The 26,605-nt window shown below is 42.7% G+C and overlaps 1 protein-coding gene and 1 long non-coding RNA gene across 2 annotated transcripts; one reads left to right on the top strand and one right to left on the bottom strand.

The window, feature by feature from the left end:
• Positions 1-6,882: 6,882 nt before the first annotated feature.
• LOC137770361 (uncharacterized) lies at positions 6,883-16,253 on the bottom strand. Its single transcript, XR_011075164.1, has 4 exons — positions 16,186-16,253; positions 15,454-15,539; positions 7,832-7,908; positions 6,883-6,989 (listed from the first exon to the last, which is right to left on the bottom strand). It is a non-coding gene; the product is annotated as an uncharacterized lncRNA (long non-coding RNA).
• Positions 16,254-21,718: 5,465 nt separating this feature from the next.
• On the top strand, positions 21,719-22,231 carry LOC137770477 (interferon alpha-13-like). Its single transcript, XM_068553185.1, has one exon. It carries the CDS (start codon positions 21,719-21,721, stop codon positions 22,229-22,231), a length of 513 nt encoding a protein of 170 aa, XP_068409286.1.
• The last annotated feature ends 4,374 nt before the right edge of the window (positions 22,232-26,605 follow it).

The raw sequence follows: 26,605 nt of genomic DNA on the forward strand, positions 1-26,605 counted from the left end.
CATCAGCATTGGCAAGTCCTGGAGACCGGTTTGGCGCAGTAGTTGGGTATGGAAGGACGCCCCTGAGCTGTGAAGACCCCATAATGGCTGTGAAAAAGCACTTCCAAGCGAACAGTTTTTCTCTGGAAAAGAAAGAACAGAGCTGCTACACCTGGGTAGTTGTCAGAGCAAGAAATCATGAAATCCTTCTCTTTATTATCAAGCTTGCAAGAAAGATTAAGAGCTAAGGAACTAGAGGTATGCTCATAAAGAAACAATTATGGACAGGTACAACTCGTCGTACTCCCACATGTTTAGTAATTTCAAAAGACTTGTTTTTTCTGCCTTCATCATAAAATAAATGGATTTAATTTGTCAAAACATTTATTGGTAGTATTAAGCAACTATAAGTAAAAGCATCTAGTTCATAGGGGGCACCAGACCATCACAGATAACTTTATTAATGTACTTATGTACTTAAATATCTATTTTACTATATTATATTTCAGTATTTTTGCTTGTATTTGTGCTAATTACACGTGTTCATCTTTATATTTTTAAGTTATTTAAAGTTTTACTTTCAAATCTTTTTGCATTTGTTTATTTTTAAGAAAGTAATACCAAGACTGATTTTGCAACCTCAATTAAAGGATGGAACTGCAGTTCGTTCATTCATTTAATTAAAGTTATGTATCTAAATCACAGGTTCTATGACTGCCTTCATAGGATTAAAAAAGTGAAGAAAGAAAATGAAGTGCCAGCCCTCTTGAAACTTCCCTTTTTGCCAGAAGGAAACATAAAATATTAATCAATCAATTAATTCATTTCAACTACATTATATACTAACACCATAGGCAAAAGAAAAGCGGCTTCTGTCACCAGAAACTGGAGGATGCAGAGATTCTAAGACTTGATGCTGGATGTACAGTTCTAGAACTTTCAGAGTGCTATGGCTAGAAGTGTTAACCTAGGAGCTGGGTTACCCTGGTCTCTGAAGGCCCAGGAAGGAATGAGGTCTTTTAGAAATAGAGAATAGGAGGACCAAAAACTGAACCTTAGGGACCTTCATATTTTAATAAAGAGAAGAGAATAAGGAGCCTGAAAAGGACACTGGAATGGTATGCAACACAATAGCAGAACAACCAGGAGACAGTGGTGATGAGAGGATGTTTCAAGGAAGAAATACATTTAAAACATGATATCTTATGTTCAGGGAAAATGAGGGCTGGTTTGGCAGAGTTAATTCCACAGAATCTGGATTGGAATACACTGACTAAGGTTAAATAAGAGAAAAGGTTTTGGAGACAGAATGAATAGAAACTTCTTTTGAGAAGTTTATCTGTGAAAGGAAGAAGAGAACTAGGGTAGCGCCTGGAGAATAAAAGTGTGTGTTTATATTACTGGATATAATTTTTAAAAATTTTTACAAACATTTTTGGGGGACAGATTTCAAGAAATGTATGTAGTAGCACAAAGCACATAAAAATCAATATTTTATTTTTTTTTAAATAACTGCTTACATAACAGCCTAAAATGTCAAGCATCATTGTTAAATCATTTCTAAATACTAGTAGGCTGGAATGCCTTTTCATATGCTCTGTTTGCTATTTTTAGTTCTTTTATTTGTGTTTCAGTTTATGACATTAACTAGTTTCGTACTGCCCTTGTGAATTGTTTTTATGTATCCTTAAGTCTTAAAAGTACATATAAACCATTTATGCAGATGGTAGCTATATTCCTATGATGCAACTATTTGTCAATTTTATGTTTACAAATAATAGCTCATTTTCTTTACATTTTCTCCTAATGCCAGAATGTTGAACATGTAGAACCAATCCTCTCCCATTTTCACTCCTCTGTTGATCTTATGGATTATCAATTCCCTTTTATGTTTTAAATCTTTCACATGTATTTTTTATAGTACATTAGGATTTTTTTTTCATCTATAATACAAGATGAGAATCTAAATTGATTTCTGTCTAGGTTGCCAGGCATTTATCCTGTTACCATTTACTGAAACTTTTTTTCTTCCACATTAACGTCTAAGATAGCCTTTACTTTACTTAATTACTACAGATTATATAACAATTTCTGGGATTTCTTTTCTTTTCTTTTTTTTTTATTTTTGCTGCACCAATGTGGCTTGCAGGATCTTATTTCCCTGACCAGGGATTGAACCCGGGCCACAGGAGTGAAAGCTTGGAGTCCTAACCACTGGACCACCAGGTAACTCTCCTGGGTTTTATTTTCTTTATTACTCTGATCACCTAACTCCTTACTGTCACTGTATTTATACTGTTGCTGCTTTATAATACAGTTCATTTTCTGGTAAAGCTATATATGTAAGAATTTTTCCTCTTCTATACTTTGATATTTTTGCTTGGTGATCTTTCTTAATTAACTTTTGAATTGTTCTACAGAAGTCAGCATTGGGTTTATAAAAATAATGAAATTTTGTGGACTCAAAAATAACCATACTTAAGAATCTGCCTGCCAATGCAGGGGACATAGGTTCGATCCCTGGTCCGGGAAGATCCCGCATGCCGTGGACCAACTAAGCCCGTCCGTGCGCCACAACTACTGAGCCTGTGCTCTAGAGCCCGTGTGCCACAACTACTGAGCCCATGTACCACAACTACTGAAGCCCATGTGCCTAGAACCTGTGCTCTGCAATAAGAGAAGCCACCGCAAGGAGAAGCCCGCACACCGCAACGAAGATTAGCCCCCGCTCGCCGCAACTAGAGAAAGCCCGCACGCAGCAACGAAGACCCAACGCAGCCAAAAATAAATAAATAAATAAATTTATTAAAAAAAATAATAACCATACTGCAGTGGATATAAAATTCTGAGGAATTTCCTTCATCAGATGGAAAAATGAAACTGGATAGGACAATTTCTCTTCCATAAAAATCTAAGGTAAAGAACAAAAAATACATTAAAATCATCAGAAAGTAAAAATGTAGCCACCAAAAAGAGAAGCCCAGGCAAAAAGAAAAAGAATAATTCTGCAAGTAAAAATAATTAGATTAAAAAAACCCCACAGAAATCCAACATATTGCTTAAAGAATCACTCATAACTCACTATGTGAGGTTCTGCATGGAACCCTTATTCTGCTTGGAGGCAACTCAACTTCCCTGAGTCTTGGTTTTCTCAAATGGAAAATGGAATGAAAAATATTTGTAGAGCTGATGTAAATACATTTTAAAGCTCTTAGAGGGACTTCTCTGGCGGTCCAGTGGTTAAGACTCTGAGCTTCCACTGTAGCGGGCGCAGGTTGGATCCCAAGATCCCACATGCCGAGGCAGCGCAGCTGAAAATAAAAAGCTCTTTAGAATAGCTCTTTCCTCGGGGTTAACCATAAGTGGTAACTCTTTTCTTCATTTTCTCCACATAAACCTATATGAGAATATTACGTGTCTTTTTCTATAAACTGGTTTGAAACTGTACCATCTCACTCTTGATAGCTGACTGACAAAGTCAGCTGAATTGGTGAGAACCTAGAAGAGTGAAAGATAGGTATGATCATATCAAAGACATGTTTGATTTATATTCAGTCAGCACAATGGCTTAAATCAATATCTGAAATTGAAGGGAACCTCCTAGGCTGGAATGGGAAAAATATACTGTATTCTTTTGCTGATTCTGGCGCCTGGCACCTCTCCCTGCTTTCCTGGACCTATTCTTTGGTTTCCATATCACAGTACTTTCCTTCTCCTTCAGGGCTGAAATTTCCAGGGAGCCCTCCTCCTTCACTCCCTTTCCTTGCACTGCCCTCTCCTACTTGCACAGCTACTTCCTGTTCTGTTGTGATTTCTGGTTTAAGTTTTCCCAGATGGACACAAATAGAAAGTAAAAGTTGAATGATATTTTCAGATTTTGTAGAAACACATATAAGAGAAGTCTTCCTTTTTTATGTTGAATACTTTTGAAACATGAGGGCCCACATAGTTCAAAGGAAGCAGAAAGCAGGGTCCAGTAACTGGGTGGGCTACAAAGCCCTCCCAGGAAAAGAAGCCCCTGCTGGCCAAGTGTGACAGGGCCAGAGACCAAGTCTGGCAGTCTTCTGGTCTGTGCAGACGTGCTCCTTTTAGGGAATTTTCCTCCAGAGCTGATCAGAGGTTCTTTCCTGGCAGGAACTGACCCTGATATTGGAATAAGCCTCTTGCCATAGTCTTTGTTATGAAGAAAACAAGTCTTCAACTTCAGACAGGGCGTGGCTCCTTTGATCTAGGAGCAGGTATGGTGAGAGAAAAAGGAGCCAAAAGGAGTTTCCCTCCTCCAACCTGCTGGGCAGACCCAGGGCTCCTGGTTAATGATCTGATCCACATACTGACACTGGGAGGAGGGTAGGCCCTGAAAATCTCAGGGTAAAAACCACAACAGTGTATCTGAGTACAATCTCATATTTGAGGGTGCACTAAATTTCTCTATTAACAGTAAATTCCCAGTTTCACAAATTCATTTTTTATAACGGATCTTTTAACTTTATCATTAGAAAAATATGTTCATTGTAACTTTGCATAAGGACTGCAACAGCCCCTTCTACCCCTGACACAGTAGTAAAAGGTCGCAGTCTTCCATGCCAGCCTCCAAATCCCTTTTTATCACTGGATGCCACAATACTCAAGGATCATTTTTTCCTCACCACTTGCCTTTTACTTTCAACCCACAGAGCATGCAAAGATACTGGAACCTATTGCCCACTTTTTCTTTCAACACCACCTCCTCACTTGACCTACACTTCCCAAGTCCATCTTTCCCTCTTCCGTCACCCATGTTTCAAAGACTAACTCCATGGCCAAGGTTGCAAAGCTCCTTGGAAGAAACCCTCAAGCAGATTAGGGAAAAGAAATTCAGTCCCCAGCCTGGATAGCTCTTTCCCTTCACCCTCACCTGTGGCAAAGGAAGGCCAGATGACCATGAGAGGGGCCTGCTCTAATTCTTCTCATAGGCTTGCAGAATTAGTCCCTCAGAGTGGGAAGGATCGCAAACAGGACAAGAATCTATAATCTACTCAGGACGGAGCATACCCTAGGAGATTCTTAGAAGGAGAGTATTAAAGAGGAGATGCAAGAATTTGGGTCCCTCCACATAACAGATTAGTTCCCTTGCCCAGGACAGGGAATTAGCAGAGATCCCTGTGAGCAAGTCTCCCCAGTTCGTGCTACAGGCTCCATGAAAGAATAACTTTAAAAACCGGATGAAGTGTTTGTGTCAGATGCTTCATCCACAGAAAACTGGGAAGGTACAGGAAGATCCACAGCACAAATCCACAGTGATGTCAGCCTCTGTTGAGAGCCTAAACCTACTAGAAATTAGAGCAGTGTTTATGGATAAAGTGGGTAGTGAGACTCAGAAGAACAAGTCAGATACTGGCCAGATCCTAGAGAAGAAACTGAGGCTTATGCATGAATTAAGGAAAGAAAAGACAGTCCACCCATGGAGGAACTCAAGGACCAACAGAGTCCAAAGATAGAAATTCCTGTGATGGCAGGGCCCCTCCTCCCCCAAAGGAAGGTAAGGGCTGAGTGTCACATCCTGCAGCCTTCAAGCAGGTGTGAGGGCCCAAGTGCACCGACCATCCATGCCATTTGTTCTACCCAAACTTCACTACATGCTTTCCAAGAGGTACACACCTTTACCTTTGCTGCCTAAAAACTTCCACACGTCTATGAAACTGGATTCTTCTTGTACTGAAGGTAGACTCATGAACTTTTTTTGCCTTTTGGCTGATTCCCTGCATACTGGTTATATTTAACCTTAAATACACTTGCTACATGCTGGCTGTCTTCTGCCAACCTGCAATGTTTCAAGTATACAATACAAAAAAATGAGGAAAACTGCCACAAAAATTTAATACTGTTCATCATAGAAAGACTAGTCCAGTGAGCTTCCATGCTACCCAATGAAAAGACAAGTGATCTTGGACTAGACCAGTGGAAAGAGTGCTACACTTTATAAGACCATAAATTGAATCATTTACACCTTATACATGTATTTGTTTTGTATACTTTTCAAAAGATTTTTTTTTTTAAATATTGCTGGAGTGCAGTATTGCCAGCCTGTGACTTTTTTTTTTAAATTAATTAATTAATTAATTAATTTTTGGCTGTGTTGGGTCTCCGTTTCTGTGCGAGGGCTTTCTCTAGTTGCGGCAAGTGGGGGCCACTCTTCATCGTGGTGCGCGGGCCTCTCACTATCATGGCCTCTCTTGTTGCAGAGCACAGGCTCCAGACACACAGGCTCAGTAGTTGTGGCTCACAGGCCCAGTTGCTCCGCGGCATGTGGGATCTTCCCAGACCAGGATTCAAACCCGTGTCTCCTGCATTGGCACGCAGATTCTCAACCGCTGTGCCACCAGGGAAGCCCCCAAAAGATTATGTTTTTAATAAGTTAAAATGTGTCCCATTGTAGCCACTTAAGGTAGTGCCAGTGGTGCCTATATTATCCGTCAGTTGAAGACACAAGCAGCCCCACAAACTTGACTGGGACCAAACGCAAAAAAAGGGTGTATTCAGAAATGGTTGTCTAAGTAGACCAGAACAATCAATCAGAAGAGAAACCCCACCTGGTCTTCTGCCCTATCTATCTGGTCATTATGTTATTGTGCCCTTACTATCTAATGATATAAACTAACTTTTCGTCAGAGAAAGAGAAATACTTCATTTTTTACTCCAAGAAATAGCTGATCCAAATGGTCCATCTGGGAAGAGTGGAAAGGCTAAAAAATAAAAAAATAGCTTAATCTCTTAGCAGAACCATATGAGTGGGGTTCATTCATTATTTTTAATGTCTGGGGGGTTAAAATAGAAGATCTCATATATTATGCTATTGTAGGTCAGATACCTGGGAAAGCAGACTCTGAGACAGAGATAAGCACGCAAGGAGTTTACTGGAGAATGCGTGGATCAGTCATTGTGGCAAAGAGAATTTGAGCAGAAGTTGAGCTGCAGTGCAGTCACAGCAGGGCTTTAGCCAATCCCAAGGGAGCTCTGACTCTGGGATGACCCTGTGGAGGTAGAGAGAAGGGGCCAGGCCTTTATATCCCCACATTGACAGGCAATTGGATGCAGGCTGACCCAGGAGCGGGAAATAACTTTGGGCTAAATGAGTCACTTTAGCCAAGAACAGTTTCCAGAGAAGACCTGCATGCTGTCAGCATGAAGCTCTATCAGCAGCTAAAGGGAGTAAGTTCTCAGGTCTTAAAGGGAGCTGTGAATGGTGCATCAGATGTCTATTATAAATGTCTTTTTTATAAAGAAGTTTTGGGGGGTTTTTTGTTTGTTTGCTTTGTTTTTTTTTCTCTTCCTTTTTCTTCTTTTGTATGGTCATACTCAAATTTTCAGCTGGGTCCATAATTTGCAAAAATGTCTAACAAGATTGTGATGGACAAAGTATACTCTGAAAACAGTGACCCTCTGATGTTTATTATAAGCAGTTTATGGATGTGATATTTGTTGTCTCTACCTGAGGGCATTAAAATAGCAGATGGGGTACCTGGATTGGGCACCCTCCCTGTGAATGCGAAGGATGTAGATACCGGGAAACCAAGGATGGAATGCAGGAGGACACGTTATCTGTCTTCACAGCCCTTTCCTAAGAACTGCCCTCCAGCCCTGATATCTGGACCTGGAAGCTATGAATGATAAAACCAGTGTGAGCCAATCAGAAAGCTAATCTTAAGAATCTGACTCAAGAAAGCCAGAACCTGAGACTCAGGAGTTGAGTCACATGAGAATGAGAATGTTCTAAGGTTGCTGGAGTTTATACAGTTCTTACCTCTTCTCAGGTTTTATCGTTTAACTTCTACTTGAATTCTGTGAGCTATCACAGTATTCCTGGAAAAATTACCTTGCAGCTCATATCAGTGCAGATTGTCACATCTTCTTAGAAGTGTGTGTGTATTTTTTGAGGATGTCATGATGTCCCTTTAATAATGAAAAGATACAATTTTAAAATGTTTTATCATAGATTATCCATTTAAAAATTTCTATTACAAATGTATACTGTATTATATGCACAGTATTTTATAACTGTAGTACCTAGGTATATTATCAATAAAATAAATACATTGGAGGTGTGTGCTCAACATTTTTTCCAAGCGGGGTGGAAGGTGAAATACCGAGGGCCTATATCTCCATAATCCTGGGGACTCCACTTAAAAACATGGGTGGACAGTCTCTGGGATTCCACATATTTGTTGAAAGTTGAGTTTTGTTTGGGTCACAGGAACAGCAAGTCACCCCTTCTAGAACCTGGGTTCACAGACAGCCCCTGCCCTGATCACCCTATGTCTCACTCCTAATTCTCCTCTCATCCTATTACATTATCTGCCTGGGTAACTAGCTAATCTATCACCAGCATGAGTACAGTAAGATCTCAGGTTCCCTTGAGGAGTCTCAGGGTTCAAGTAGCCTCTAAATATTCAGTGCCGAGTCAAGGCCAGTCTAGGGCTTCATACAGGTTTAGCGCCAACTACCTGCAAAGGGGTGAGCCAGACCCACTGGAGGGAAGGGACTTTAACTTATACGACCCACCCGGCCTCAGTTATCTCCTGCCATCTATGAAATGGAGAAGAAAATAATGGTCCCCAATCTGTCTTGTGCTCAAATCTGACTCTGCTCCTTACCAGCTGTGGCCCTTGAGCAAGTCCCCTCCCTTCTTGGCCCTCATGCCTCTCCACGCCTTTCTGAGCTACAAGAAAGTGGATAAAACTCAAAGAATACTGTGAAACCATCTGCAAAGCGCTATGTGGAAGCGAGTACTATGCTTCACCCCCTCTAACTGATCTGCATTTGAATGCTTCCCAGGGAGTCTGTGTCCCCCCCGCCTGGGCCACGATGCCAGGTCCCTGGATGTCCTTAACTCTGCCTTAGGCTTTGTCTATGGGGGGGTGGTGACACTTCCAATTAGCCCGATAGTGCTCTCCAATGATCTCCTTAGAGGAAATTTTCCCTCACAAAGATGTTTTATTACATTTAGAGAACATCAATTAGCTCCTATATCACATCCTCTGGTAAGGATGGTCTCTATTTCTCGTCAGCAAGGATAATTATTATTCCCCCATATATGCCTGTTTTTTTCCTAAAGGAGAATGGTGCCATCTGTCTCTGCTGTGTTTAGGGGGAAACAGAATATCCTATGAGCTTGGATTTAGGGAAAGGAAGGGGTCCCTTCAGCTTTTATTGAGAGCGGGCTTTGGCTTATAAAATGAGACAAAGGTTAGGGAGAGAAGTTGACGATGGCGTTGCTGACACACCACCATCCTGGTTTCCTTCATTTGTATTTGTGAAGATAGCCCACTTTAAAAATTCATTACTTTTTCCATAATACTCTTATTAGAAAAACAAGTAACTACTCAGCAATCATTCGATGCTTATAAAAGTGAGAAACTGTAACAAAGACCACAGCACAGTATCTGGACCCATCAGTCCTCTCCTTTGCTTCCTCATTACCCTGAGCATTACATAGTCATGGCATGGAGTGAATCAGGTTATACATGCCTCACGGGGCCAAAGATTCCCCATTGAGCATCTAGGAATAGTAAGAGAAAATAAACTTCACACATCCCCAAAGTGGAACTCAAGATTTTAGAGCAGTGAGCCCCTGAGCTCAGAAGTGTGAGGAAAAAAAAAATCTATGACCATGAATCTATGGTGGGCCATAGCTTCCATCTGCACCAAAGACCCTACATCCTTCCTGAAGAAAGCTGCAGTGCTGGGCGCTCTTACTCCCTTCTCAACCTTGAGGAAAACATACAGCTGATCACACCACATCTCCTCTCCTCTCCCCATGTGACCTGCGCTGGATGGAATATAGGAGGACATACCAGTAGGGGACACAGAACCCCTGGCTCTGTATTTTGGGAGGTGGTGTTGGCAGGGATTGGAGCTCTCAGCAAGGCTGCCGTGGGTGTTGGCTCACCTCCCTGCTCCCGTGAAAAGTGTTCACAGATTACCTGCCTTTCTTTCCTACCTCCACCCCAGAGGGGCGGTAGGAAGCCCTGAGTGGGTGGTACAAGGGCCCGTCTGTGTGCAGTCACCACAACTCTCTGACTGTGGGGCACTGTGGACCCAGGGTATGGGGGCGCTGCTAAAGCAGGATGAACCCTCTGCTCTTGCCCCTCCCGACAGGAGGCGGCTAAAGGTAAGGGAGAGCCGTGAAAGGCCTCAGCAGAGCTGGAGGGGAAGGAGAATACACTGTGTCCAGGCTTGGGGAGGAAATCTCCATGTACGTTCAAGTAACACCCCCATCACTCTCTAGCCACTGGAGGGGAACTGGAATCAAAGCTAGGGACCTGAAAATGGACCCGTGAGCTGGGTCACCCCACCTTCTGCCCTCCAGGCAGTCCAGCTCTGAAGGGGTTCAGAAACAGGATGAGTTCCCTCTTAAAAGTGGCTTTTTTAGATATTAGAGAAGTATCCACTGTACAGTGGATGCAGAACTGGGTGGAGACAGGGATGTTGCTGTGCTTGGATACTGAGACGGACATGCTAAGGCCTAATACTACGGTAGGTGCTACTTAAAGATCTGCTATAGCTGTGATATTCATCTGTTTTGAAACAAACGTTGAACTCAAAATAAATAAATTCTCCCTGCTGGCTGGTCACCCTGCACAGGGATTTAACTCCTCACTGAGACTGCATGTTGCCTGACTCAATGACATCAGTGCAAGGCAAGTGGGTCACATGGCCCCCAATGATGGGAATGTTCACAGTACGGCCACACAGGGCCTGCGGAAGAATGAGGAGAGAATGAGGAAAAGGTCAGGACTGAATGTGTGGAAAGGAGGGAAACTAACAGAGGGGAAAGAATGACCCAGTGGGTGGGAAGGAACAGGAGTGTCTATCACTAATCACTAACCAAGCTACTCCCACTCCCTGCCTCACTCCCCAACTACCTGACTCGGGCGCCACCTGCTGGTGACTGACGAGAACACTGACAAAGTAAGATGGACTTGGTGCCATCCTGTCAAGAGTGTGTGTATGTGTGTCCTTGGGACAAGTAGTGGAGAGGGAGAGCTTGTCTTTGAGCACAAAAACAATGATGCCTTCAGGGATGTTCTGAGGCCTGCCAAACTCCTTTTTGGCCTTCCTTACAGCTATTCTTTCTGACATTGTGCAGGATCTTGTACTCAGTGCAAACAGGTGGCCTATCAGGGTTGAGGTATCCTCTGTGGTTGTTAGTTATATGCTTGTTACAGTCATGGGATATCTTCTTCAGGATACACAAAGCACATGCACCACAGGTGGTTCTGCAATTTATGACAAGGGTGCAGTTTTTCTGGGCTCACTTTGGACCACTACTCAGCCCACTGAAGCCAAGGTGGCCAAACATTCTAAAGATTTTCCGTATCCCTCCTCATCCAAATGGCTTTGGTTAACGCCATTAAAGGGCAGAGTGGGGCTTCCCTCGTGGCACTTCCCTCGTGGCGCAGTGGTTAAGAATCTGCTTGCCAATGCAGGGAACACGGGTTCGAGTCCTGGTCCAGGAAGATCCCACGTGCCGCAGAGCAACTAATCCCGTGTGCCACAACTACTGAGCCTGCGCTCTAGAGCCCGCATGCCACAACTACTGAAGCGCACGTGCCTAGAGCCTGTGCTCCGCAAGAAGAGAAGCCACCGCAATGAGAAGCCCACGCACTGCAACGAAGAGTAGCCCCCGCTCTCCACAACTAGAGAAAGCCCACACGCAGCAACAAAGACCCAACACAGCCAAAAATAAATAAAGTAAATAAATTTTAAAAATAAATAAATAAAGGGCAGAGTGGAGTGACGGCTGAAAAAGAAGAGCCACAAAGAAGTGGAGTCACGTAAAAGGAGGAGTCCCCATGAAATAGAGAAAGGAGCCACTGAGCCACCTGTTGTGCCATTTGCACCTGGAGGAGAGAGGAGGTTAGGGTCAATGGAGCCACACCGGTTTTTCAGCTGCCTTGACTCCCATATCCAGGCCCTGAGCATCAACCTTTATCTCCTACAGATAAGTCCACACTTACACAGCAAGTAAAGCCTGGGGAAAATTACTATCTGCTTTTTATTATATAATTAATAACACTGCTCACTCATTTAAAAAATGTGATTCTCCTAACTTGAAGTTCAGATAGGATGAGTAACCACACAAGTAGAAAATCCAGGACTAGAGAACTCTATTTCTCTAGAGTTAGAAGGTGACTCTAAAGACGGTGACCTTCCTTATGCTCCCACGGACAAAGACTACTCATCCAGAGAGGTAGTGGTTTAGAAGTGCCAATGACTGGCCATGGGTCACATGACAAGTTACACCTGATTCACAGATCTTCGCTTTTCACTAGGAGCTGCTCTGCACTCTGAAGTAATAAAGCAATACAGTCTAGCATTCCACCCTCTGATCTCCACCTTCAGTTTCCAAATTGTCCTCCACTGGCCAATTAGTCAAGGAATTACAGTTCATTGGTCCTGACGGTTTCTCCTTCTCCATCAACAGCCTCTGGTCTGTTCTCTCTCTCTCCACAGATGTTATGGGCTGAATTGTGTCCTCCACACAAATTCATATATGAAAGTCCTGACCCCCAGTACCTAAGAATGTAGTGGTATTTGGAGGTAAGGTCTTTAAAGAGGTGATTAAGTTAAAATGAGGCCCTCAGGGTGGGGTCCTAATCCAGTATGACTGGTGTCTTTTTTATTTTTTGCCGTGCCGCATCATGGGGAATCTTAGTTCCCCGACCAGGGATCGAACCCATGTCCCCTGCAGTGGAAGCATGGAGTCTTAACCACTGGATCGCCAGGGAAGTCCCACTGGTGTCCTTATAAAAGGAAGAGATACCAGGATGGGCACACATGGAGAAAGGCCATGTGAGGACACAGCAAGAAGGCAGCCATCTGCAAGGCAAGAAGAGAGGCCTCAGGAGAAACCAAATCTGCATACACCTTGATCTTGGACTTTTAGCCTCCAGAACTATGAGAAAATAAATTTCTGTTGTTTAAGCCACCCAACCTGCAGCATTTTGTTAGGGCAGTTCTAGCAAACTAACAGAGTGGTCTTCATGGTTCATCAGCTAAGCAACATTCTAAACACCCTCACGTCATTCTTGTTTCATCATTCCTGTCCGGCTAAAGTCCAAACTCTCTGCCTCTTCCACGCCTGACCTCTGGTAAGTGGTGGAGACCCACTAGATAAAATCACACAAACGAGTATACTATGCTACCATAGTTCTATGGTCTACAACTAATGGGCATCTCCAACACTGCATGGAATTCATACTTCCATTCATCCTATATATTTGGTAAGTTCCTTCTATGTGCACTTAGGATACATAAGTGAACAAAAGTGACAAAGCTCCCTGATTTTTGGAGCTTATATCACTGGTTCCACCGTCAACTCTCTTATGCTTAACGAAACGATTTCAAACATTCTCCACTTTGACAAACTTCTGTCCCCCAGCCTCAGCAGATGTGCTGGATGCCACTTCACAGAGGACGTAAAAGCCATTAGAAGAGAACTTTTTGTTACCAAACTCAAAAACATTTACCACCCTTCCTCCTTCCTTCCTGTTACAGTGAAAAAAGTTTCCCAGGGGGTAATCCTTCTTTGACTTCTACAGCTGGGAAAGGTGCCTTTACTTCCCCAGGCATACATTTTAGTCTATGTGGTGACTTTTGGCTTAATTATCTATTTTCTTCCAGAACAGGTATTCGCTGCTCCATCACTAGCCTTAGGAGCTTAGGATTTAGTTGGTACTCAAGAGCCATTTGGGAAATGAGAGAGCTAGCTGGAGAGAGGGCGCCTACAGCATGTCCTAGGACAGAGCCACCAGAAAGGACAGGAGTCTGAGGGATGCCCCCCTCAGGCTGTCTATTGGGAACCACCATAGGTTTCGCCTCAGGAAGCTGGCTCTGCCCCCGTGGCTTCTGGAAGACAAGAGCTGGAGATTTAGCCTCACATATGAGGTTCTGGCACAGCTTTCTGGACATGTTGGGAACACTTCAGTGCCCCTGCCAGAGGGATTCTTCTGCCAGCTCCTCTATCAGTGTTCAGCAGGCAGGGCTCAGCTCTGGGGGCCTCTGAGGCTGCTCCAGCCAGGAGAAGCTTGGAACCTCAGATCCCCTAGGCACAGCCTCGGCCTCAGAATGTCTTCCAAGGGCTGCTCGTGGTCTGGGCCTGCTGGAGTCAGGACCTCCCTTCTCTGCTGCAGCTCCATGAAGATAACAGCGGTAGTAACAATTATGATGTTTAATACAGAAAACTGCATATTTAATCTCCAAATCTCATCTACTAACTGGAGAATATTCATCTATTTTAATAACATAGTCATGAAGGACAGAATAAACAAGTAAGCACTTTATACAAACGTAAGGCCTGGCCTTGTTAGAGTTGCCACATGGACTTGGCAAATAACACTGTCCAGAGCCCCCCAGAGTCCCAGTGCCTTAGAAATATCAAGACTGCCTCAGTGAGACCTCAAGGTGGCCCCTTTCCACTAAAGTTGAGGGGTTGGCATCTCAAACTCTCTACAGGACCAATGTTCTTTTTGGATATGCTTTTATATAATTATACCAAAGACATCACTGTACAGTTTATTTCTATATAATATTTATCATGGAAATCTTTCCAGGGTAGTTCACATAGACTGACCTAATTTTGTATTTGGGGTGTGACATAGTTTAACTGACTACTTGACAATTTTTTCAGGTGTTTTTAAACTTAAGGATCAGAGAAGTTAGCACCTCCCAAATGGGAACTCCTGGACAAAGGGTTGTCTGCAGAAATGCGAAGGAGCAGAGCCCAGGCTACGTTGCTAAGGCTGTGCCTAGCACAGAGGAGAAATCATACAGCACACCTGAAGCTCTCTCTGGAGCACCTGAATCCTAGCAAGTTGTTTGGCAGATCATAGCTACTCTGTGAAATGTATAAATAAATGATATAAATAATCACGACTCTCATTTCACTTAGTTTCAGACTACCTCTGGTGATAGTGTTTAAGGTATAGGTAAAACAATGTTACAAAGACAAAGATAACTTGTAAAAAAACCAATAAAGTGAGGGATGGGGAAGGGGATGTTCCCTGATTTTCAGACATAATTTTCACCCAAGGAAAATCACAACATTTCATATCGAAAACTCTTTCCAGTGTAGGGATTAGATTTAGGCAAGCTAGAAACTTGCCTCAGATGCAAATAGAAAAGGGGTGCCAAGTGACTTAGTAATATGGAAAAGTAATATATTATTGCAATGGTTTAAAAAATTAGAATTAATGATAAAAAACCCTTGATGAACATATAAAAATTATAAATGAAGACAAAATCTGGCACCACAATCACAAAAGCCTAAGAGCTGTACAAGTGGGGGAGGAGGAAGGGCTTCTAGCATAAAGTTAAAGTTTGACAAATTCCATGCATTCTATACATTTCTCACCAAAGAAACCTAAATGTACTTACTTGCTAAATATCTGGACACCCTTCACACAACACTGCTAAAAAGGGGTGTGATGTGTTTACCTGTGATACTGAAGCTTTTATAGTGAAAAGTTTTGGTCACTTTTCAGTCTCAATACATACAGAAGCACTTGATGAACATTTTGATTCTGTCAAAAGAGAAGGAGATAGCCCCATAAAAATGTGCCAACAAGGTGGTTGTCATTGTTGTCAATCAAAGAAGAAATATCAAAATATTGGCCTGCCACAGAATCATATTTTCAAACTGTGGGACAGGAAGAATATCCCCTATAATTTGGAAATGCATTAGGGATGAGATGGAGAAAAGAATTAATATAAATCAGAAATGTATATGCTGTTTCTCAAAAACTGTTTCAGTAAGCTAAAATTAAATTAAGATGGTAATTCTCTCAAATGAAAATGAGATAAGAAGTAATTCTGACAAAATTATTGTTGAAATTTGCTTTCAAAAGCCCAGTACATTTTAACAAATTGTGGTTTTGGTATAAGTAAAATGTTCACAGCTACAATAATCTGAATTTTAATACACCCACTTTTCAATACTTTTAAACTACTATAACGTTGTATAAAAAATGAACCATTAAAGTTTAATAAAATCATTGTAATAAAATTCGTGTCCAGATTGTAGGTGCGTTTCTCCTTTTCCTGAATTCGACTTTCTTCCCAGAAACAGCCCTGAAATCTGAACACATACCACGACACGCTCTGATTTCGAGCCGTCAATCCCTGCGTAAATGGGCACCGGCGTCAACCGGTCTGGCTAAAAGCTCCTACCAGGAAGGGAAGGATGGACGCAGAGGCAGGTGCAGAAAATGAAAGACTGTGCGAAGCCGCGGCAAAGCTCCCCTCCGCAGTCAGGCCCGAAAAGGAAGTTTCCTCTCGCTCTCGCGGCCCCACGCGCTCACTGGGCCCCGGCGGCGCCTTTCCTGGGCCGGGGCTCCTGCAGACGGCGACGCGCGGGTTCTTCCCGTGGGCGCTGCGCCCGAGTTCGCGGAGCTGGACCCGGAGGCGGGTCCCGCTGGGTGGGCGGTGCCCGTCGGTCCGTTGGGGCGAGTTCGGGCGCCCCCTCCCGGCCGCTGGGGCGCAGCGAAGGTAGCTTTGAGGGCTTTGCCTAGTGGAGGACCTGAGCTCCCTTTCACGGTGGTCCAGGTGAAGTGCTGAATTTCTGGACTCCTGATCTCGCTGCTGATGGCCGTGGGGATGCTCTGCTCCATCCCTCACATTTTACCCGTTAGTATACATCGTCTTATATTCTTCCAATCATTTCCCATATTCATGTAAGTGGGGAGCGTTAAGTATTTGTTGCCTGAATCCACTAGAGCTTTGGTGTTGTCTACAGAGGACTCCTTGAAATGTTTGTAATCCAATCTGGTGCAGGGGTCAAAACTCTCAAGGGTCTTGTCTAGCACGCAGCTCATAAATTTATGGTGAGAATTAATTGAACAATATATATGAATCATCTTGGACAATTAAATATGATTATTTTATAATTTTTAGAATTATTAATTTTGTTGATCACATTTAGGCTCTCAGAAATAATTGCCAGTTGATCACTTTACTTTGCTTATTATGTAAAATAATCAGGATACTTTGTAATTTGTTCAACTCATCTAGAAATTTGTAGGTGGACAAAAATTAATGAAAATATAAAGAATTTGTAACAGCGAGGTATGAGACAACAAAGGAATATCAATGTGTTACAAGAAAAGTATAGGGCTTTCCAGAAAATAAGGGATAGTTCAACACATGCAGTTTGCACAGGTGTCTATGGTGTGGATAGGGAAGTGGAGTTTGGAATCTGACATATTAGGTTTTGAAACCTGGATTTGCCATTTACTTATCAGATTGTTTTATTCACATAAAGCCTTAGCAGGTGGCTCTTTGGAAATGAGAATATTAACACTCATCAACTATGTTGGAAAGATTAAGTGAGTCCCTTATAAGGGCTACGGAATTTGTAGTTGCTGTCATATCATTTTTGATAAAGACTAAAAGTCTGTGTAATTTGTCTGGTAGGTCTTTGGTAATCATGTTCACAGTAGCATTGTAACATTTAATTAGTAATCAATTCAGGATTAATGTGTCATAAAGAGTGAGGGCAGCACCAAGGAAAGTTTACTCACTGCCCTCGCAGCCCCACTCGCTCCCTGGGCCCCGGCGGCGCCTCGCCCGGGCCTGGGCTCCTGCCCACGGCAACGGCCGGGTTCTCCCCGTGTATGCAGCGCTCGAGTCCGCGGTACTGGACCCGGAGGCGGGTCCCACTGGGTGGGCGGTGCCGGTCGGTCCCTTACTGCGAGTTCGGGCGCCGCTCCTGGCCGCTGCGGCGCAGGGAAAGGAGCTTTGCGCGTTGTTGAGCTGTAGCCCTGGCGCTGTTTCACTGAAACGCTGAATTTGCGGATTCCTGGTCTCTCAGAGGACGGCAATGGTGATGATCAGCTCCATCCATCACATTTTACAGAGCTGAAGAACATCATCCTCGGTGTCATCAGTGAAGAGGTTGGCAGGCCTCTGGTGAGCTTGGTGATGCTGCAGATGTCTGGCTGTGGCGGCCTTTATCCAGCTGTGCTGAAAATCTTCCCGGAAATGAGATTCTTAATTAAGCCAGAATTGTCATTTTCTGTACTTATCTCAATTTTGTTTCCTCACTTAAAAAAAAATTCTCTTCTATTTTGGGCGTCAGAGAATGTCACATCTTCAATGCTGTTTTTGTATTATTACACTGGAAATTAAATATATTCATGGAAAATGACAGAAGACTCAATCCAACAGGATGTAGTCATCTAAGTGAGTCAACTCAGGTTGAAATAAAAACCTGACACTCAATCTAACTCCGTTTTTTAAGTCTAATAAGAGAACTTAGAGGTCTGACCCTGTACTCTATTTTGACACTTCTTAAATTGCACCAAAATATATCCAGCCACACCTCTCTGCATTTCTTTTTTAAGGGTCTAATACATAAGATTTGAATTCTTCCACAATTATTTACAGAACTGTAGCTCTCGTTTTCTGACATAGTCTGCAGGTAATGGTGGCATAATACTGAACAACAAGGGTTAATTCATACAGTCCTCTTCATTCTGCCACCGAAAATGTTCTGACTGCACATATATGTGACTATGTGCTTGGCAATGTGGATTCCAGGAAAGTAAGGCAGGGATGGTGACTGCCCTCCAGGGAGCAGGGAGGACAGACTTCAGAGGCAGGATTAGGATGAAGGCAGCACCGCGTGCTCAGTGCAGCTGAGGGCCAGTGCTCAGAGCTGATGAAGAGGAGGGCCTGGGAGCAGCAGAAAGCTCCACTCTGACAAAGGTCTGTGGCTTCTGAATTTAAAAGACATCAGACTTTCACTTCCTCTTTTAAAAAGTTGAGTCATCTTTACTAGTGGTCACACAGGACATTGCCTAGATCAAATAAAATAAAGTTTGCAAGTTACAGGCTGAGAATCCGAAGAGTGAATGATAGCAGGCTTTTGTATTAATACAACAAATGGTAACCTGTATAGTCCACCCTCAGCCCAGCCAAGAGAAGCTCTGACTGCAGGTCCCTTAACACTGTCAGGGGTCTGCACGTTGAGGCCCCAAGTGGAAACTCTAGGAGAAGGATTGCCTGCAGGACCGTGAAGGAGCAGAGCCCAAGTTTCCACCCTTAGAGCAGTACCTGGTACATTATGGAGAGAAATCTTACAGCAATTGAAGCTCTTTGCAGAGAACCAGCATCTAGGAAAGTTGTCTGATAAAACATAGCTGCTCTGTGAATACTGTAAATGAGATAAGCAGTCCCTTTCCTCATCCTGAGTTAGTTTCAGACCACCTCTGATGCTAATTTTTAAGACACAGATTAAATTATACTTCAAAAACTCATAGAAAAAGAAATCAGATTTGTGGTTACCAAAGGGCAGGGGGTGGGGAGATAGGAAATCAGATGAAGGCAGTCTAAGGTATTTTTTTTCTTAAAAAATAAAGAGACACAGATTTTTAAAAAGAAGATTTAGAGAGAAGGAAAATGGTTAAAATGTATATATATGGTCTGCATGTTGAGTCCCCCAAATGCAAACTCTAGGAGAGGGATTGCCCACAGGACTGTGAAGCAGCAGAGCCCAAGATTCCAGTCTTAGAGCAGTGCCTGGTACATTATGGACAGAAATCTTAACAGCCCTTGAATAATTTTGCAGAGAACAAGGATCTAGGAAAATTGTCTCACACACACAAAAAATGACTGCTCTGTGAATAGTATAAATGAATAGTACCTCATCCTTAGTTAGTCTCAGATCACCTCTGGTGATATTATTTTAAGACAAAGATTGTTTTAAAAGTTAAAGAGACCAGGAAATTGGTTATAAAATGTAGATGGGGGAGAGGGTGACAGGACTTTCACCTATACTTTCTTATACTTTCATCCAGGGAAGTACTTTCTCAACAGTACTTCAAAAGCTATTTCCTAGGTTAGTTTTAGGGTTAAGTGAAAAGGACTTTCTTTAAGCATGGAATGTAAGAAGGCACCAAATCTAAGATGTCAAGATAAATAATATTTTAATTCAATATTGAAAAATGAAAATGACAAAACATGCCTGCTGAACAAAACATCAAAATTTTAAATAAAGACAAGAAATGACCCTGCATTTGCACGACTGTGAGTGTCTTACAAAGGAAGGTTTCACGTTGCCAATGAAATCTGGGCAATTTTCCTTTAATCTACGAAATTCTTACCAAAGAAAATGAAAAGATCAGACCTGGTAAATGTCCTCAACGCTTGGTACAGGACACTAACTCTTCTTTGTTCCTTCCTTCCTTCCTCCCTCTTTTTTTTCTTTCCTTCCTTCCTTCCTTCTTTCTTTCTTTTTTTTTTCTCTCTCTCTTTCTTTCTTCTTTTTTGGGTGGGCCACACTCCATGCGGGATCTTAGTTCCCCCACCAGGGATCGAACCCACACCCCTTGCATTAGAAGCACAGAGTCTTAACCACTGTCCTCTTCTTTCTACAATGCAATCAAGATGGGGTCCTGGGAGAGGTGTTTCAGAAACCCGGGTTAAATAAAAATTATTTAAGACTGTCACAGAGTCACGAGAAATTGTCAAGTATAGAAGTGATCTTGAATATATTAATGAGTTTGCTTCCATTTGCTAAGAGAGTAAAATTATATTCTTGTTTTAGTATAAAGAAACTATAGTTTAAATAGAGTTTAATAAAATGCTGTGTTTTGATATATATATTTTAATATCCTATATCTAAATTTAAAATATTTTCATAAAAATATTTCAAAATATAAAAAAATTAAAAATATTTAAGTTACACATAATATAAATTAAATTAAATATAAATTTAATTTAAAATTTTCAAAATAAAATGCTGTGAGTTTTAAAATATTCCCACTTTTCAGTTATTCAGTACTTCCTCCCCCACGTTTACGCTGTATTCTTTTTTTTTTTTAAACATCTTTATTTAAGTATAATTGCCTTACAATGGTGTGTTAGCTTCTGCTTTATAACAAAGTGAATCAGTTATACATATACAATATGTTCCCATATCTCTTCCCTCTTGCATCTCCCTCCCTCCCTCCCACCCTCCCCATCCCACCCCTCTAGGTGGTCACAAAGCACCGAGCTGATCTCCCTGTGCTATGTAACGCTGTATTCTTGAAAGACACCATGAAGTCCCAGAGCATCTACAGGGGCGCTCAGCTCCCGCGTCCTCGGCCCCGGTGGTGGCCGCGCTCCGACTCACCCGCAGGGCGGCCCCAACATCGTCCTGGCCTCCCATCGCCGCCGCCGCGTTCCCTTTTCTCTGAGCCTTCGCTGCCTCGCGCCAGAAACGAGCCCGAATCTGTAAACTCGGCTCCCCTTTCTCTGAGGCTGGGAATCGCTCTGATTCCCCACCTCAGACCGCTCAGAAAAAGGCTTCTTTCCCCAAAATTGCCTCGCTCCGGTTTCTGTGAGAAAATAAAGCGCAAAACTCAGGGGAAGCCCCGAAAATGCAAGGTTCCGGTTCCCAACCAGACAAAAATGTCGCTGGCCAGGCCGCGACAAGGCTTCCTCTTCAACACTCGGCACCGAGTAAACCAAGGTGTTTCGCGCGCTATGCTGACTATTAAAGCAGCCTCAGAGACTACGTTTCGCCCTGTCTCTCGAACCGCAGGAAGACAGCCGCAGACTGCAAACTCAGGAGTCGGCGTTTCCCAAACAAACCCTGCGCCCTCTACCGGCCGCCTAGGGAAGGACGCTGTCCACCGTTCCAGGGAAGGAAGCTGCCCACTAATTGTTTGGCGGTGCCCGCGCGCCCCCTGGCGGCCATCTAGTGAATCACTCATTCTCAATGGCCCAGATCTATTTGCTAGTGGCAGGAGTGACGCTCTGCTCCATCCCTGCTTGCTCTCTTGGCTGGAACTTGCCTAGAAGCCATAGCCAGGAAAACAAGGAAGTCTTCCAACATTTGGAACAGATGCAAAGGATCCCCTCTCACTGGTGCCTAAAGGACAGAACCGACTTCAAATGTCCTTGGAAAAGAGAGAATATCACCCCAATCCAGATGACTCAAGGCACCTGTCACCACCATCTGATGCTCCAGCAGATCTTCAACCTCTTCGCCACGGAGGACAGCCGTGCTGCCTGGAACAACACCCTCCTCGATAAACTTCTCTCCAGCCTTCATCTGAGGCTGCACCGACTGGAGCAGCTGAAAAAAGACAATCTAGATTGTCGAGATTTGGGACTGGCTGCCCGGGAGTATTTCCACGGAATCCATGTCTACCTGAAGGCAAAGGAATACAGCCCCTGTGCCTGGGAGGTTGTCAGAGTGGAAATTGAAAGGTGCCTTTCCCTTATGTAAGAATCCTCAAAGAAATGTCAACAAATACAGAATATTTTTTATACTCGTGACACTTTTCATTCAATTACATTAGTGTTCAAGTCCAAAGCAACCTCGACTTGTGTTTCCTCACAGGCTGAAAAATGTCTGAAATGAAAATCATGATTTTAAAAAAGGTTTTGACAGAAGAACACAATCTCTTTTCTTTTTTAAATATTTATTTAATTAAATTAATTTATTTATTTATGGCTGTGTTGGGTCTTCGTTTCTGTGCGAGGGCTTTCTCTCTAGTTGTGGCAAGTGGGGGCCACTCTTCATCGCGGTGCGTGGGCCTCTCATTATCGCGGCCTCTCCCGCTGCGGAGCACAGGCTCCAGACGCGCAGGCTCAGCAATTGTGGCTCACGGGCCTAGTTGCTCCGCGGCATGTGGGATCTTCCCAGACCAGGGCTCGAACCCCTGTCACCTGCATTAGCAGGCAGATTCTCAACCACTGCGCCACCAGGGAAGCCCCAATCTCTTTTCTTGTATCAATAATTTAATAACGTAATTTAAAAGATCACTTTAAGTTTTGGGAGGGGTATTTGCTATTTCCAACATATGAAGTATAGAAAGGTTTTTTGGATAGTGCGGTGTTAAGAGATATTTGTCAGTTAACTTAATGCTGACTGCTGTAACAGGTAAACAGAATGCTGTCAGGAATTTGATCATAATAGAGTCTTATCTTTCCCTGGTATAAGAACACAAGGCAGGCATTCCTGATCAGATGGATGTTCTAAGTTGCTCTCCAAAGAGTGATTCGGGGACATGGGTACCCCCTGTTTTGTGGATTTTTCCATCATCAACAGGTGACTCCAAATTTTTCTGCAGTACTTGAGTCTATTCCACTCAGTGGTAAAGGGAAAAATGTCTGGTGCATCACATGGGAGGTTTTCAAGGGCCAGGACTATACAGGGCAAGAGCACTTCTGCTCACATTACATGGCCTGGATTTATCCTTGTGGAAATCACACTGCAAAGACGTTGGGAAATTATTGGATGATTAATGGACGAGGAGACAAGTTCAGTGCATAAGACCACTTTTCATCTTTACACTATTTGTCCTAATGAAGTTCTGGGTGTGGGTGGAGAGGAACAACTAATGTTCTCGCTTGCACACACTTCGTTAAAAAACAATCTGACCCACAGAGAAAGAGAAATATCGTTTATATGTGGAATCTAAAAAAAATGATACAAATGAACTTATTTACAAAACAGAAACGGACTCACAGACTAACAGAACAAACTTATGGTTACCGGGGAGAAGGGTGTGTGGGAGGGATAGTTGGGGAGTTTGGGATTGACATAAACACACTGCTATATTTGGGATAGATGGCCAACAGGGACCTACTGTGTAGCACAGGGAACTCTGCTCAGTATTATGTGGCAACCTAGATGGGAGGGGAGTTTGAGAAAGAATGGATGCATGTATGCGTGTGGCTGAATCACTTTGCTGTACACCTGAGGCTAGCACAGCATTGTTAATCAGATATACTCCAGTATGAAATAAAAAGTCAAAAAAACTCTCATCCTCTAGTTCTGCCTTAACAGAAAGAAAACAGTCAAGTTTGGATGTTTATTCTCAGACTCAGTGGTATTATGATTTCATGTATTTTTATTGTTCATTTGCTGAAATAAAGAAAACTAAAAAACAACACACCCACAATCAGAGCCAAATTCTTATTCCACAAGTTCAGCTTGGGGAAGATGACACGGATGTCACTCAGAGTTCACAGCACCATAGACTGTTTGAAAGAAGCATTCAAGTTGATGCCCAAAGGCATAGCCTATGAGGAAAATATCCACGAATGTAGACACAAGTTGTTTCATTATTGCCTGAGGTAGACGAGAAAAGTATGATCAGGCAGCTCCTTGCAAGTACTTGAGGATGACTGAAGAAAAAGGGGAGAGCGACTCTCCCGTTTGCGTCCAGGCCCGTGATTCTCATCCTGCTCTTCTAAGTATTGAAAATGCAAACTTGAAGAAGAAAATATTCCTGCAAATGATCTTTAAAAAAATATCTCACACAATATTCCATTATCACTTCTGTTGTAGAACCATGAAGAATTTACAAAGTCTCTGTAGATTATCGTCCTCTCATATCATATCTATCTAATATATGTTGGTATTGTTCCTTCTCCTATTACTATTATCATTGGTCCCTTCATGAGTATGGATTGAGCTCTGGAAATGATAGGGACTGGACTAGCTGTCTAGGAAACGGGGTTGGGTAAGATGGTGTCTCTCGCTTTAGGTATTTTACAGACTCCTGGGAGGTATTCTGAGGACACAGTAAGTCAGGTCATGTCTTACTATTTGGGCTTCTTCAACAAAAGAGCATAGACTGGGTAGTTTGTAAAGAGCAGAAATGTATTGCTCAAAGCTCCAGAGTCTGGAAATCCAAGATCGGGCTGTCAGCGTGGTCCAGTTCTGGTGAGAGCCTGCTTCACGTCTCACACTGCAGAGTTCTCCTTGTATCATCATACAGCAGGAGAGGGAGGCATTTATCTCTGACCTCTTTGATAAGGGCACTAATTCCATTCGTGAGGCCTCCATCTTCACACCCTAATCAAGTCCTAAAGGGCCCGCCACCTGATACCATCACTTTGGGGGTTAGGACTTCCAAATACGAATTTTGTGAGGACGGAAACATTCAGACCAGAAAGGGCATTGAAGGCTACATGTCTTGGCATCCAGAAGAGAGAATATATTCATGTAAATAAAGAAGAATGAGCAATTTATCAGGCCAAAAGAGCAGACCGAGGACTCAGAATCCAAACTCTTGATTTTCAACCTGCAGTAATGCTTTAATTATTATGTGTCAAAATTTGGAAATCAAACTGAAATGGACCCCATCGTCCCTTGGAAGGGAATGAAGACACAGGATGAAAATGATCGTTCATCAGTCTTTGTGAGGAGTCTCCAAAGAATCTCAGTATATAGGTAGTCATTGCCACATCTGTAAAGATCCACCGAAGAGTAACGTGGTTAATTGTCTGGTTGCTGTGACCTGTGTGAATCAGGGAGAGTGTGAGTTCAGATACGTGGCTCTGTATGTGACACCAAGCTGGTTATATTCTGTCAGGACCTAGTAGAGGACAAATTAGCGACGAGGCCATCCTCCTGAGTTTAATAGAGTGCCGGGCAAAGGCTGAAAATTGTGCTGCTCTTACAACTTGAATCCCCAGGGCCATATGCACCTTAAAGGGAAGAGAATCCTAGTGGTTTTAGCAACAAACTCAGTAGGCATGACTGATACCAGTAGGAATAGAGTGGAACTACTATCCACTGTCTATTATAATCATGGCAAATATGACCGTGATAAATGAAAATAGCTTGGTCATTCGTAACTGCCTTCCATTAGAAGGAAAACATCTGAGAAACTGCTTTGGTTAAAATGACTTGTGGCGTGATTACACTGGGCCTGGTGCCGAGGATACCACAGAGAATACGACAGAGCCCAGTTGCTACAGAGCTGATTTGCCAAAGATGGTCACATACCTATTATTTATTGAAAGATCGGAATTGGAGAGGGCTGAGGCCACAGAACATCCACTGCAAAATAAAAGAATTCAGGATCAGAGTTGAAAGTTAATTCTTTCCATGATACCAATCAATATTTATCCAGTTCTCAATTAATTACAAAGATGGTTTCTTTTGTTTGAAAAGAATAGGCTTGGATTGGAACCTTGGACAGTCCTTTGGGGAATCTGAAATTCAGTGCAAAAATACAGAGAAAGATTCAAATTGATGATGATTCCTAGATCATGCATTCTCATTGGGGAGCAGATTGCTCCCATGGGTGCAAACATTAGTTCTTAGGGGTGCGAACAAATCTCAGCTACTACAATGGTGGGTGGCACTCCAAAGCTCAACTCTATCCAGCAAAATCTCATTCCTTTGTATTCATTGTTCTCTTTGGGTTTTCTGGTGTATGAGATGAGAGGCATTGACATTGAGTACATGGAAGATACACAATATGCAGGATCACTGCTACAAGCTCTGGTGGCTTGATGTTTCATTAGAGGACTTTCTCTCCATCATATGCTTGAACTCAAAGTCATAATGTGAGAGGTGGCCTTTGCTTACTTACGAGCTGTCCTTGTCTCTCTTGTGGATTTTGCTTATGTTTGAGCCTCAGTGTGATGTGGGCATCGGGAATTAAACACAAATAGGTTGTATTTTATTATTTAATTCTAAAAAAGTTACCTAGGAGATCAATAATTATGTCTAGTCCTAAAGAGAAAAAGTTGTTGACAATATCTAGATGAATATCTAACAGCTAGTGAAGTTAGAAATCATTTTATGATATGAATCAAAAGTAATAATTACCTAAAAATAAATGTTAAGAAAATCATT

Source organism: Eschrichtius robustus, chromosome 10, assembly GCF_028021215.1.
Source record: "Eschrichtius robustus isolate mEscRob2 chromosome 10, mEscRob2.pri, whole genome shotgun sequence".
NCBI classification, from domain to species: Eukaryota; Metazoa; Chordata; class Mammalia; order Artiodactyla; family Eschrichtiidae; genus Eschrichtius; species Eschrichtius robustus.